The sequence below is a fragment of the Pongo abelii genome, chromosome 7 (genome assembly GCF_028885655.2).
Source record: "Pongo abelii isolate AG06213 chromosome 7, NHGRI_mPonAbe1-v2.0_pri, whole genome shotgun sequence".
NCBI lineage: Eukaryota > Metazoa > Chordata > Mammalia > Primates > Hominidae > Pongo > Pongo abelii.
Window position 1 is genome coordinate 157299989 of NC_071992.2, and position 14087 is coordinate 157314075.

The 14087-nt window shown below is 38.0% G+C and overlaps 1 protein-coding gene and 1 long non-coding RNA gene across 32 annotated transcripts in view; one reads left to right on the forward strand and one right to left on the reverse strand.

Moving 5' to 3' along the window:
• Window positions 1-14087, reverse strand: part of PTK2 (protein tyrosine kinase 2) — a 341630-nt gene that overhangs the window by 223514 nt on the left and 104029 nt on the right. For all 30 annotated transcript variants that reach the window (XM_054518897.2, XM_063726842.1, XM_054518900.2 and 27 more), the window contains one exon: window positions 5559-5785. In XM_054518897.2, the coding sequence (XP_054374872.1) occupies window positions 5559-5753 (195 nt within the window). In that variant the 5' untranslated portion in view covers window positions 5754-5785. Of the gene's footprint in view, window positions 1-5558; window positions 5786-14087 lie in introns of those variants that run through there.
• The window catches only part of LOC129047562 (uncharacterized), a 40429-nt gene continuing 35543 nt past the window's right edge, over window positions 9202-14087 (forward strand). Inside the window, exons 1-2 of one of the 2 annotated variants that reach the window (XR_010141344.1) lie at window positions 9202-9337; window positions 10268-12254. This is a non-coding gene — a long non-coding RNA (uncharacterized LOC129047562). Of the gene's footprint in view, window positions 9338-10267; window positions 12255-14087 lie in introns of those variants that run through there. The other variant, XR_008509341.1, reaches the window with a different exon arrangement.

Consider the following 14087-nt stretch of genomic DNA (forward strand, 5'->3'; position numbering starts at 1 on the left):
AAAGTTCGATGTACCAGTCAGAAAAATTTTAAGGGGTTTTGAATGTGATAAGAATACTGTCCAAGAACTCAGTGGTGGCGTAATCTTAAGCAGCAGCATACAGTATTTGCCCAGTACTTGCCTGGTGTATGGGCATGAAATTATTTGTTCTAGTCCTTGTAATGTCTTTTTAAAAAATAAGCTCGGTACAAAGATCTGACAGAGATATCAGTAAAGTGGGGTATGGCTTTGAATAGGTATAATCTTTGGCTATCAAATCAATATCTTTGTGGTTATTTGTCAATTAAGGCTTTCTAGTTCTGTGGCCAATGTTCCTAACATATTTCTCTCAGAAATTTTCCATTTCACCTTGGATGCCATATAGTCATTCAACAAAAGTACCTATACCTACTGAGTACTTGCTGTTTGCCTGCTAGACACTGTTGAAGACGTTCGCAATAATACTATGAAGTACAAAGATCCCTGATGTCACAGAACTTAAGAAGTTGGGGAAGAAAACAGCTAATAAATGAGCAAACAAATCAAGTACAAGACAATGTCAATAATAACGATCTGAAGAAAATAAAATAGTGACAGAAAAACAAAAATAGTGAGGCATAAGGGAGCATTCTTAGACTGGGATGCCCTGGGAGGCAGAGTTAGTAAGGGCAGGGAGAGAACAAACAAGGAGCCACATCCCGTAGGTCCTTGTAGGCCACAAAAGGAATCTGGCTTTTAGTCTGGGAGAAATGGGGAGCTCTTGGGGGGTTTTAAGCAAATCACTGATTCGGTGATTGGTATGTTAGAGAAACAGGAAACAGAAAGAAAAAGTGAGTGACTAGGACAGAAGGTGACAGGGCATGATGGGACAGGATGGGGGAGATAGGTGAGACTCTCGAAGGACGTGCATGTTGACTAAATGAAATCGGGTTCTGAGTGGAGGAGTGAAGTGCTCTGGCTTTCATCTCTCCAGGATCATTCTGGCTGCTGGGTTGTCAACAGACTAAGGAGAGCAAGTAGGGAAACAAGATGTCAGTTAGGATACCATGCCATAATGTATGGAAGAGACATTTTAAGGCAGCTACTGAAGAAGAGCTCAAAGAAAGGGGCAGCAGTGGAGGTGGTATGAAATGGGTAGGTTCCGGATATATTTTTGAAGATAATGTGGACAGGATAAGCTAATGTATTTGATATGGCTTGAGAGCAAAAGAGGAATAAAAGATGACTGCAAATGGATCTAAGTAACTAAAAGATGAGGTAACCCTTTGACTGGAGCACTGGATGGTTATTTAGTAACAAGAAGTGTAAAGACAGAGAACTGAGGTACAAACGCTGGGGAAATGGAAGATATAGAAATGTGTGGACTTTTTCAAGTACTGCAGGTTGAAGAAAGTGGAGGAGGTATGAAATGGTTGTCTAGGAGAGAACAAGATGGGAGGGATACAGCATGGCAGCTGGGTAGCACTGAGGTTGCAAATCTAGAATGTGACCAATCACAGGATGGCGACAGGTGGAGAATAGGCAGAAAGTTGGATTAAATCATGGTGGTAGATTCAAGAGACTATGGGGACATTAAGAGAGGTATAAGACAGCATACAAGGCAGCAAGTATGACAATGGACCACTGTCTCTTGCATCCTGCTACAGTATTTTCTTATGGGCTCAACTTTTTTCCACGCTGCATCATATCATGTAATTGGTTTTTCAAAAAGAGCCCATGCTATTAGCTTTCTATGTCACTACTTCTCTGCAGATACCTTCATTTCACATTATCTTGATTAATAATTTATCTGATATAGACTTCTAAAGTACACGTTATTTTCCCCGAGCCCTTTGAAGACACTGTTCCAATGTCTTCTTGCATCCAGCATTGCTGATGAAAAGTCTGGTGTAAATGTCATTCTTTCTCCTAAATAGGGGATTTCTCTGGTAGAGTTTAGAATTTTATGTCATTATGTTTCTGAATTATCACTGCCATGTTTCTAGATGACTGGTCTTATTCAACATTGTTCAGCCTGGGTTTCTCTTGGCTGTTCTAGATTGACTCCACACTTATCTCTAGAGCTGCCTGAAGCATGGTACTGACACTTGGCCAAAGCTATGGCCAAGATAAGTGATGTTTGTGATCATGGGATCCTGAGCTGTTTGGGGGGGGCAGACTATACCAGCTTGTCAGTGCGATTTTGTAATAATAACTGGACTGACAAGGTGTACCTGATTTTGGCAGTACCTGGGGAGGTCCACAGGTTGAGGTTGGCTACGTAGATGGAGAGTGCTTGTGTGACCCTCTCACAGATCCCCACCACTTCCTCATACTGAGATGCTTCACACATAAGCCAGTAATGGTTTCACATCTACAGAAAAATCATGTCCAAGGCCAAGAAGCCTGTACCCAAGATCTCCAGATCACTTCAATGAGTATCATTTTACTACTGTTGCTGTAATGGATTTTGCCTATAAACTGTGAAATCTTGCAAATCTTTTCAACAACCAAACATTAATTAACGTACAATTAGCACACATAACTGTAAAAGCACTAATACTTATTAACTGAAGCATGAGAAAGGCTCTATAATGAAATGTTACAAAAATCCAGATATTCTTGGTGAAAACAATCTTTAAACTCCCCAAAAGGTTTTGTTTTTTCTGATCCAAGCAGTCTGAGAATTTGCTTTCTATAGAGCACAACTGTCCAGCAGAAATATAATGCAAGCCACATAAGTAATTTTAAAATTTCTAGTAGTCACAGTAAAAAAATAAAATAAGAAACAGGAAAATTCAATATCAGTAATATAGTTTAGTTAACCTACTATATCAAAAGTATTATCATTTAACATGTAATCATAACACATTGATATGAGATATCTTATTCTGTTTTCTTACTCTTTGAAATGTGGTATATATTTTTATACTATAGCACATGTCAATTCAGACTAGCCACATTCAAGTGCTCAACAACTGCACATGGCTACGATAACGGGCAATGTAGCTATAATGAGTTTAAGACTGAATCGAATTATTCAGTACCTGAATAACAATAAGCCGTATCATTTCAGAAAATAGTTGTGTGGCATCCCCTTTGACGCTATTCAATGGTCAGTTTCTTTCTGACAAGTAATTATACTTAGATTATTTACTAATCTAATCCTTAAATCTAAATCCTACAATCCCCACTTCCTGTTCTAAGGTCATCAGGCCTTCAAATGCTGTCATCTTTCTTCCATTTTTCTCTTTCCTGACAATACTCTGTATCCATAATGTTCCTTTGTCTGATACCTCGTATGTTGTTCAGTCCCTTTGTTCAGATGTGCAAATCCACTCATTAATTTAACAATTATGATATTGCATTTTCAAATGTTATAGGAAGTGGGTTATGAATAATATCCAATCTTCCATTACAGTGACTCAGTATCATGAGAACCTCATGCTATCCCAGGAAAGGGCTATGGTGAATTCAATGCCAATTGTGATTTTTCTGCCTCAATCTGAAAATCACTGACTGATAATTTGCCAATTACTGTGAAATAAAACACCTTGTTTGTGGCCACACAGATTTGATCAGATTGATCTTCACAAGTTTGATAAATGAGTTCTGATAACTTATACATTTGTATCTGATGTAAATCTTTCTTCACAATATGAATGTATGACTAGGAAGTTTTTAACACTGGCTAAAGGCTGACATGCCTGCAGTGACACTGGCTCTATGGTAGTAATCCCCTTACATGCAGAAAGTTTGATACTAAAACCATGGCACATCTGTTACAATCTTTCCTAGGTGAGTTTTCTGATGTAAGTCTTGAACATTTTTACTAAATGTCTTGTCAAATTCGTAATCTTTGAAAGGTTTCCCTCCTGTATGAATGCTCTAAGGTTCATTAGGGCTGATACAATGGTTTTATTGAAGAGTTTCTCATTCACTGTATCTGAAATCTACAAAGACCAGAACATACACTAAAAGCCTTACATAAAGTTACATCTACAAGGTTTCTTTCCAGTATGAATTATCTGATAAACCTTATGACAGGATGCTCATTGCAGGCCTTTCTACCAAATGACAGTGTTTTATAAAGTTAAAGGTAAAACACAGAAGTAGAAAAAAACAGAAAACGCAAAAAAGCTAACCAGCTTCATAGTTTGTAAAAAAGAGACTATCATATTTTTAATAATTAATCCATTTGAATAGTTTGCTAATATTAAAATTTAGAGGTAACAAAAAATCATGTAAAATTTATATACAAGACTTTGGCCTTAAATCTTTTTTTTTTTTTTTTTTTTTTTTTGAGACAGTTTCACTTTGTTGCCCACGCTAGAGTGCAGTGGCACGATCTCAGCTCACTGCAACCTCTGCCTCCTGGGTTCAAGTGTTTCTCCTGTCTCAGCCTCCTGAGTAGCTGGGACTATAGGCATGTGCCACCACGCCTGGCTAATTTTGTATTTTTTTGTAGAGATGGGGTTTCACCATATTGGCCAGGCTGGTCTCGAACTCCTGACCTCAAGTGACCTGCCCACTTTGGCCTCCCAAAGTGCTGGGATTACAGGCATGGACCACCGTGCCTGACCTGTTAGCCTTAAATCTAAATTCTACCAATCCCTCTGCTTTAGTTAAAAATAATAAGGGCAAGTAAGTTAGAGAGTAGCAAATTAATTAATTTAAGTTATTCTAAAAAAAAGAAAGAAAGAAAAGAAAAGAAAAAAGACGTATCTAAACTTCCTTGTCACTGGAAACTTCTCCTTAAAGATGAATATAGACGAGGTGGAGAGGGTAAGAAAGAGGAGGTATTTAACACTTCATCAAAGCAAATACTGAATATTTAAATACTGAACTCAGCTTTCTGAAATCACAGTGCTACCTTTTCATTCCCCACTTTCAGAAAGATGTAGTTACCTTTGCCTAGCGTGCTCTTCTCCCACAATTCTGTATCACTATCTTTACTCACCTTCCCAGACCCAAAGGAAATCCTTTCCAGTACTAACTTCTACGTTTAAAAGGTATTATTCCTCCAAGCTTCCACGACAACCTCCCGTGAGGCATTTCTACACTGTACTATAATCACATTCATGATGTCTCTCCCTCTACAGGCTCTCAGCTGTAAGATCAAGGACTTCACAGGGACCTTTTACATCTTCAGAACCTAGCACAGTGTCTGACACACAGCATATGTTCAAGAGTTTTAAAGGAAATTATCCTATCTGAAGTCATGCAAATACCTTCAAAATTACACTTTCTAGAAAAGTAGTTTATTTCATGAGTGTTAGAGGCTCTTTTAGTTGCACTGTTGCCTAGTACTCATCCAAGAGTTAAAAAAAAAAAAAAAAAAAAACCTAGAAGGGAAAAATAAGTCAATGGCATTTTATGACTAAAATATGATTCGGTCATTATTTTTCTAAGAAACTTTACAACAATTAGAACGCTGGTCAGTCACATATTAACTAATAAATCTTATAATTAAAAACAACATTTCTGTAATATGAAAAGTCCCTGATAAGTTAAATAAAAATTATGACACTTTTTTCATACATGCCATTACATTTTAACCTAAATAAACATTAGATGTCTCATGGAAAAAACGTACTTACCCTGACATCAGTAGCATCTCCATGCCTGATAATACTGGCCCAGGTGGTTGGCTCACTATTGCTTTCAAAATAATGAAAGACCTTTAATACTCGCTCCATCGCACCAGGAGAACGTTCTATACCAGTACCCAGGTGAGTCTTAGTACTCGAATTTGGCGTGTGATTCAAGTTGGGGTCAAGGTAAGCAGCTGCCATTATTTTGCTAGATGCTAGGTATCTGTCATATTCTGTTAAGAGAACAAAATAATTTTTTGTGTATAATACTTGAAATCTACCAATTACAATGTGATATGTTGTTTATATCAAATGTCCTATACTCTCTCTTGATATATTATATGCAGAAGGAGCCTGAGGAGAATAGAGACCTAACCCACTAAAATAATAGCTGTCTCTCCCCATACCCAGAGTAGGACCTGATTTACAGAATATTTGTTAAAAAAATTATTAAAAGGCCAGGACTCCAATTTCAGCTGTGTCAAAAAGTTATCTACAAACAATGTAACACCCCCACCCCCACCTCTTTTTTTATCATAGCCTTTAAATTTGTTGGAAAATCTCATAGCAAAGCCAAATTTGTTAATTTGCTGCCTGCTTTTGAAAACTTTTACCTAGAAGTTCTTTCTTCATATAATACAAATTCGATGAGTAGTCATTATATATACTAGGCATTGGTGATTAAAAATACTATAATTAAAATAAGGTCCCTGGCTTAACCAGCTCATTGTTAACAGGAGAATCAGACAGAGAGCAACTGAAAACAAAACGAAAAAAGCATGCACAATTAAATTTTTTAAGTGCGATAAAGGACTTCTATTTGAGTTTGAAGAAATAGCCTGCACAAGCCTAAACACCCACTGAGAAAAATGAAAATCCAGATTAAAAATCTTTTTAACTCAAACATGTTTGAAGGGCTCAAGACAAAGATATTCTGAGGCAACCAAGACAATGAGTGACACAGATGAAGACAGGAAATGATACTTAACAGCTGGCTGCTTTTTCCCACACGGCATTTGCCAATTCTGAGCCCTTCAGAGCTTGAAGAGATAGGAAAAGGCTACTAATGGGAGGGAAACCAGCAGAGCTTTTGGCAGCAAGAGATCAAATCTTGGATTCTGGTGAGAAGGAAGGGTAGAGACTGTGTCAAACACTCTGCAGGTTGTCTCCTGAAGACAGTTATGGAATCCTGAACCCGAGCTGAGAAGGAGCCTCTCAAAACAGTGAAAGGGTTTAGGAAACAGGAATAAGACCTCAGGGATAAACCAGAATAGTGTCAGGACATCCCCAGGCTTGCAGCGAGAACAGCTGGGTGCAGAAGCAAAGGGAGCTTTGTAAACCTGGAGTACAATCCCTGCTCAGATCCATCGTGGCAGGCCAGGTATGGCTGCTCATGCCTGTAATCCCAGCACTTTGGAAGGCTGAGGCGGGAAGACTGCTTGAGCCCAGAAGTTTGAGACCAGTCTGGGCAACATGACAAGACCTTGGCTCTACTAAAAAATACAAAAATTAGCTTGGGCGTGGTAGCGTGTTCCTGTAGTCCCAGCTACTGAGGAGGCTAAGGTGGGAGGATAGCTTGAGCCCAGGAGGTTGAGGCTATAGTGAGCTGTGACTGCATTGCTGCACTTCAGCCTGGACCACAGAGTGAGACTGTCTCAAAACAAACAAACGAACAAACACACACACACACACACAAAACCAAAGACCCAGCCAGGCACAGATGCTCATGCCTATAATTCCAACACTTTGGGAGGCTGAGGCAGGCAGATTGCTTGAGCTCAAAGGTTCAAGACCAGCCTATCCAACTTGGCAAAACCCCATCTCTACAAAAAAAAATACAATAAAGAGCCAGGAGTCGTGGCACATGCCTGTGGTCCCAGCTACTTGGGAGGCTGAGGGGGGAGGATCACTTGAGCCCAAGAGGGGAAGGCTACAGTGAGCCGAAATCGTGCCACTGCTCTCCAGCCAGGGCGACAGAGCCAGACCCTGTCAACTCCCCACTATCTGTCCAGCAAAGAAAAGAGCCAACCCTCTGTTGGTATCAAACAAAGCACAAATAATACCTTTTTCATCCAAATCATTTTCCAATTAGTTAAAAAAAAATGGTATAACAGCACAGTAAAAGGAAAAAAATCATAAACCAAGTCAAAAGATGCCAAAAACACAAAAGAAAAACACATGTACCATGTATCACAGAAAAAAGCTAATACCCTATATATATATATATATACAGAAATTCTTTTAAAATGAGGGGGGAAATGATAGAAAAGAATGCAAAAGACAACCCAGACAATTAATTAAAAAGATATACCAAGTGTAGGCAAGGATGTGAAGAAACTGAAACGTTCCTACATTGCTGGAAGAGTATAAAACAGTGCAACTGCTATGAAAATAGTTTGGCGGCTCCTCAAAAGGTTAAACATGGAGTTACCACATGAACCAACCATTCCATTTCTAGGTAGACATGCCCAAAAGAACTGAAAATGTATGTCCAAATAAAAACTCATGGCTGGACATAGTGGCTCATGCCTGTAATCCCAGCACTTTGGGAGACTGAAGTAGGAGGATTGCTTGAGGTCAGGAGTTCAAGACCAGCCTGGGCAACATGGTGAAACCCCATCTCTACAAAAATTAACTGGGCATGGTGGCATGTGCCTGTACTCCCAGCTACTTGGGAGGCCGAGGATTGCTTGAGTCCAGGGGGTCAAGGCTGCAGTGAGCTGTGATCATGCCACTGCACTCCAGCTTGGGCGACAGAAAGAGACTCTGACATAAAACAAAATGAAACACCCTCACATGTGAATGTTCACAGCAGCATTATCCACAATACCGAAAAGTGAAAATAACCCAAATATCCACATCCATCAACGGATAAACAGATTAACAAAATGTGGTATACCCAACAATGAAGTATTGCTCAGCATAAAAAGAAATGAAGCACTGATACATGCCGCAACATGGAGGAACCTTGAGAACATTATACTACAAGGAAACCAGACGTGAAAGACCACAAATTGTGATTCCACTTATATGAAGGAACATGCAAATCTATAGAGAGGAAAGTAGATTACTGGCTGCCAGTGGCTGGGGGTAGGGCAGAGTTGGGAAGGACTGCTAATAGATAAGGAGTTTCTTTTGGGGATGAGAGGAATGGTTTGAATTTAGATCATGGTGACGGTTGAATATACTAAAAAACACTCAATCGCACACTTTGAAGTTGTTAAAATGGTGAATTTTATGTTATGGGAATTTTACCTCTGTGAAAATACAAATATATAAACAACTGTCAAATAATTTTTTTAAAAAGGTCATAGCAGTACCCTGTCTGTTGGTAAGGATGTGGGGAAACAGAACTCTCATACACTGCTGATGGGAATGTGAATTTTCTATAGTATGTATAAAGGGGAATTTGACAATAACAAAACTACATGTGCCTTCTGATCCAGCAATTCCACTTCTAGGAATTTATGCCAAAGATATACTGTTACCAACTAAATGTTTGTGTGCTCCCAAAATTCATAAGTTGATACCATACTCCCCCCAATGTGATGCTATTACAAGGTAGGGTCTTTTGGAGGGAATTTGAACTAGATGAGGTCATAATGGTAAGGCCCTCATGAATGGGATTAGTGCCCTTGTGAAAGTCCAAGAGCATGCGTCCTCTCTCTGCTCTCCAGAGATATGCCTGAGGATCTAAGTCCACAGTCTGAAACCTGGAAAAAAGGGCCCTCACCAGAACTCCACCATGCTGTCACTCTGATCTAGGACTTCCAGCCTCTAGACCAGTGAGAAATAAGTTTCTGTTGTTTATAAGCCACCCAGTTTATGTATTTTGTTACAATCGTCCCAAGTGAAGAGATATACTTAACAACAACATGAAAATACATATGCATAAGGTTATTCACTGCAGCCTTGCAAAGTATTAGGAAACACCTAAATGCCCATTCATGGGAGACTAATTGAGTAAACTATGGTACATTCCTATAATGGAGTACTATGAATCTGCTGGGGGAAAAACAAAAGGAAAGAAGAAGAGCCCTATAATTGACTAAGTATGAATTCCAGGATTTATTAAGTTAAAAACCCAAAGTGCAAATCACGGCCACAGTATACCTTTTGAATAAAAGGGGGAAAATAAGAAAATATAAATGTATCTGCTCATATGTGCAAAATAACCCCACAAAGTAGAAATGGGAGTCCATTGAGATTAATTACACACGGGAGAGGTGTGACCAAGATGGAAAGTACAGGAATGGGGGATGTGGCGTAGGGTGGCACTTCTGAGTATACATGAATACACCCTTATAACTTTTGGTACGCTATAGAAGATCTGAAGAGCACGATTAACAAATCTGATCTAATTGACATAGAAATTGACACTATACCTAATAGGATAATAATACATAATCTTTGAAAGCACACAAGAAATATTTTCTGAAGTTGCCCATATGCTGAGCGAAAGAGCAAGATTCAATAAATATCAAGGGACTAAAATTATTCAGAGTATATTCTGTGTCTAGCATTAGGCTAGACAACAATTACAAAATAACTAGAAAATGTTCCATTGTCAGGAAATTAAGCAATGTATTTCAAGTAACCCTTTAAGTCAAAAAGAAACTCAAAGTATTTTTAATTAAATGGTACAGTGAAAAGAAATATCAAAACTGTGAATGTAGACAGAGCTATGCTTAGAGTAAAATCTACACATTTGGCAGGGCGCAGTGAACCACGCCTGTAATCCCAGCACTTTTGGAGGCTGAGATGGGAGGACAGCTGGAGGACAGCTTGAGGCCAGGAGTTCAAGACCTGCCTGGGCTTGTGAGACCCCTACAAAATAATTTAAAAATCAGCTGGGCATGGTGGTGTGTGCCTTTAGTCCCAGCTCCCTGGGAGGCTGAGGCAAGAGGACTGCTTAAGCCCCAGAGCTCAAGGCTGCAGCAAGTTATGACTGCACCACTGCACTCCAGCCTGAGCAACAGAGCACAACCCTGTCTCCTTAAAAAAAAAAAAAATTACGTATTTAAATTCATGCATTAGAAGCGAAGGTTGAGTATCTCTAAGAATACACATCTGTGAAGGGGGGATGGTTAATGCATAGAAAAATAGAATGCATAAGAGCTAGTATTTGGTAGCACAACTAGGGATTACGGTCAATAAAAATGTACATTTAAAAATAACTAAGAGTGTAATTAGAATGTAACACCCAAAAAATGATAAATGTTTGAGGTGATGGATACCCCATTTAGCCTCATGTGATTATTATGCACTGTATGCCTATATCAAAACATCTCATGTACCCCATAAATGTATATATACCTACTATGTACCAATAAAAATTTAATTAAAAAAGTGCATATTCAAAAGGACAACTTAAAAGCAGAACAAAATTAAAAGTTACTCTTTTAAAAAGCAAAATTGATACACCTCTCTAAGACTAATCAAAGATAAAATGAGTCAAGAGAAACTAGCAACATCAAGAATAAAGAAGAGAAGATAATAAGAGGTAAGAGATAATGAGTAATACAATAAGGGATTATTAATAACTATGCCAATGAATTTGAAAATTTAGATAAGCACAATTCCTTGCAAAACACAACACAGCAAAATGAAACAATGTAAAACGAAACTAGACTGTTCTATTTAAAATAGTCCATCTAAAATTCTCCCCACAAAGGAACATTTTAATTCTTTCAACAAATTAAGAAATATTAATCTTACACAAATTCTTCCAGAAAACAGATACAGATCATTTCCCAACTTGTTTTATGACACCTGCAGAACAGTGATATCAAAACCTGACAGAACAGGATGAGAAACGATAAAAGTCTACCCTTCTTATAAACACAGATGCAAAAATCTTAACAAGTATAATCCAGCAATATTTTAAAGGAATAACGTATCATGACCAAAAGTTTATTCTAGGAATAGAAGAAAGGTATTCATTCAAAAAGCAATCAGTGTAATTCACCACATTTTCAGAAAGAAGAGCCAGTTACCTCGATACATGCAGAAAACACATATGATAAAATTTACCAACCACTCATGATAAAAACTCGCAGCAAACTAGAAATAGGATGAGATTTCATATATCTGACGAAGAGTCTCTACATGAAATGTAAATACTAGTGGGAAAAAAATTTCCCCTCCCCAAACTGGATATAAGACATGGATGCCCACCGTTACCACTTGCGTACAGCATTGTTCTGGAAGTCACTGCCAAGTACCATAGCCGTCCCCCTCCCCCCAAAAAAACGGGGGGGGGGAGAGTAAAACATAAACTTTGAGAAAGAACAAACAAAACTATCATTATTCGTAAACTATGTAAGTAAAACTATAATTATGCATAGATTACGAAGAAAATCTAGAAGAATCTACAAATAAACTGCTGGAATAAATAAATAAATGTAACAAGATTGCTGGATAGTAAAACAACAACTATACTTCTGATTATTTTAGTTAACCCTTTTGAAGCCCAAATTAGAAGATAAAGACAACTAAATTCATAGTATCAACTGCTTCCTGGAAGAAAAGATTACACCTCACAAGTCATCAGAAGAAAAGATATGCTAGCAATGAAAAAACACTACTTGGAATAAATACGGAGTATGTCGGGGAGAAGCTAAACCAAAAATACCACACAATCCAAATATACCTCTGTGACCCAAAAATCAATGGTGAGATTCTCCATAAACAGGCCATAAATAGGTCTTCAAAAAATAGGCCAAAACATTTTTTAAAAGATAAACCTTTGTTACAATGTTACCAGAATGAAGCAGTTTTCCACTATAGAATGTGATTTTGCTCCTATCCTTTCAGAACTTAGCAAAAGAAAAAAAATGTTATTTTGTTTTACACTTTAATGTTTTATCTGCTTGTCAAAATCTGATCTGTGCTATAAATTCTCAAATAGGCAATATATTTGCCATCAGGCCTTCTTCAGCTCTCTCCGGGAAGGTCTGTGTCTGATGCTGTTAACCTCCCAAGTACCCTGTTGGTGGCATTCACATGTCTTCATGTTTTTGTTGGTCTTAAGGGTTCTGAGATCCTGGCATCTGGGTCACCTCTTTGGGCACTCATCACGGTTTGGTCAGTTCAAAAAATGGTCTCAACTATAGAATGACAAGTCCCAAGAGTTGCTTTCTGCTACAATGACTATTTTCTTTCTACCAATTAACAGACTTCCCTGTGTTGTTTGTGTGGTTCTGTATTTGTTTCTGATCCATGGCTAAAGTTGAACAGCTGGGGCTGCCAATTCTTTGTGTGTCTCTAAATGGAAAAAGTCTTTTACCCCTCTCACCATGGAAAGGTAATCTTTTAACAGGGCTTTGTTATTGGAGCCCTTCTGTTTCTGTGGCCAATTACATTTTTAAAAACTTTTCAAGATTAATTATTCACAGAGATCTGCCACTTTTGCGCACTACATAGTATCTTTTTCAATAAATTATCAAGTCAGAAATGAAAAGATTTTAAAACCAAAACCTGTTTTTACATGGCTTAGACCAGTACTTTTCAAATCATCTGTGATGAAGAACCAGTTTTAATTTCCAACCTATCATAGACCAATACTTTTGTAAAATAAAATGACAAGGAATTTCTAGAAAAAAGAAATTTTTTTTAAAAAAAGACATACCTAAGCCAAGCACAAAATTTCCATCATTAGAATCAATCGACATAAAATTACTATCAAATTGCTGTAAGGTGTCTAGATGCTTACACCAAATTTCCTTATCTTTTCCTAGGCTGTTAACAGTTCCAGCACCAACATTAGTCTGCTGACTACACTTTACTGAGTCCTGGCTCAGCCAGGCTGCCCAGTTTAAATCACTGTAGGCAAGAGACCAAATGCGGACTGGAATGGGAGAGAAGATGGAATGTCAATAATTGCTGCTCAGCTGTCTACAACTTTAGGACTCCCTTTAACTAACATAGGAAACATATCAAGGGTTCTCACTGCCTAACTCTTTCTTCTCCTCTTGAAGAAATAGGGCAGTTCCAAGTCCAGATGTGAAGAAAAAAGTATTAATAACCTCTGGAGTTAAGCTCCAAGGCTCAACCCACAACCTGATGTAAATGCTACATAATGCAGCACATACAAAAAAGGGAAAAAAATGCAACGAACACAATAAACACCCTACTCTTTACTCTAGAATTCCCTCATTTATAATCACTGTACATGTTAAGATCCCACCAAGAGAATCACCTCATTATGCTTTAAGTACACTGACCCTTTAATAAAAGTTGAGACATTTGCTGAAGCTGTAAAGGGGAGAGAGAGTGGTGAGGGAGGGTGTTGAAAGAAGAGTAGCTCACTGTTAGAACATGAGAGAATAAGCAAAGGAATGCAAATTGAGACAGCTAAATTAAAAGAAATTATGACCTAACTTGAAGAGCTTTAAGAATCTGGGTAATATTTCTAGTTAAAGTGACTCCTTAAACTAAACTGGTATAAAAGTTATCTTCTCCATCATTTTGGTATTTTCTATAATGCTTGAGTTTATTTTCTCGACCTAAATTTCCTGAATTGATTTTACTAGA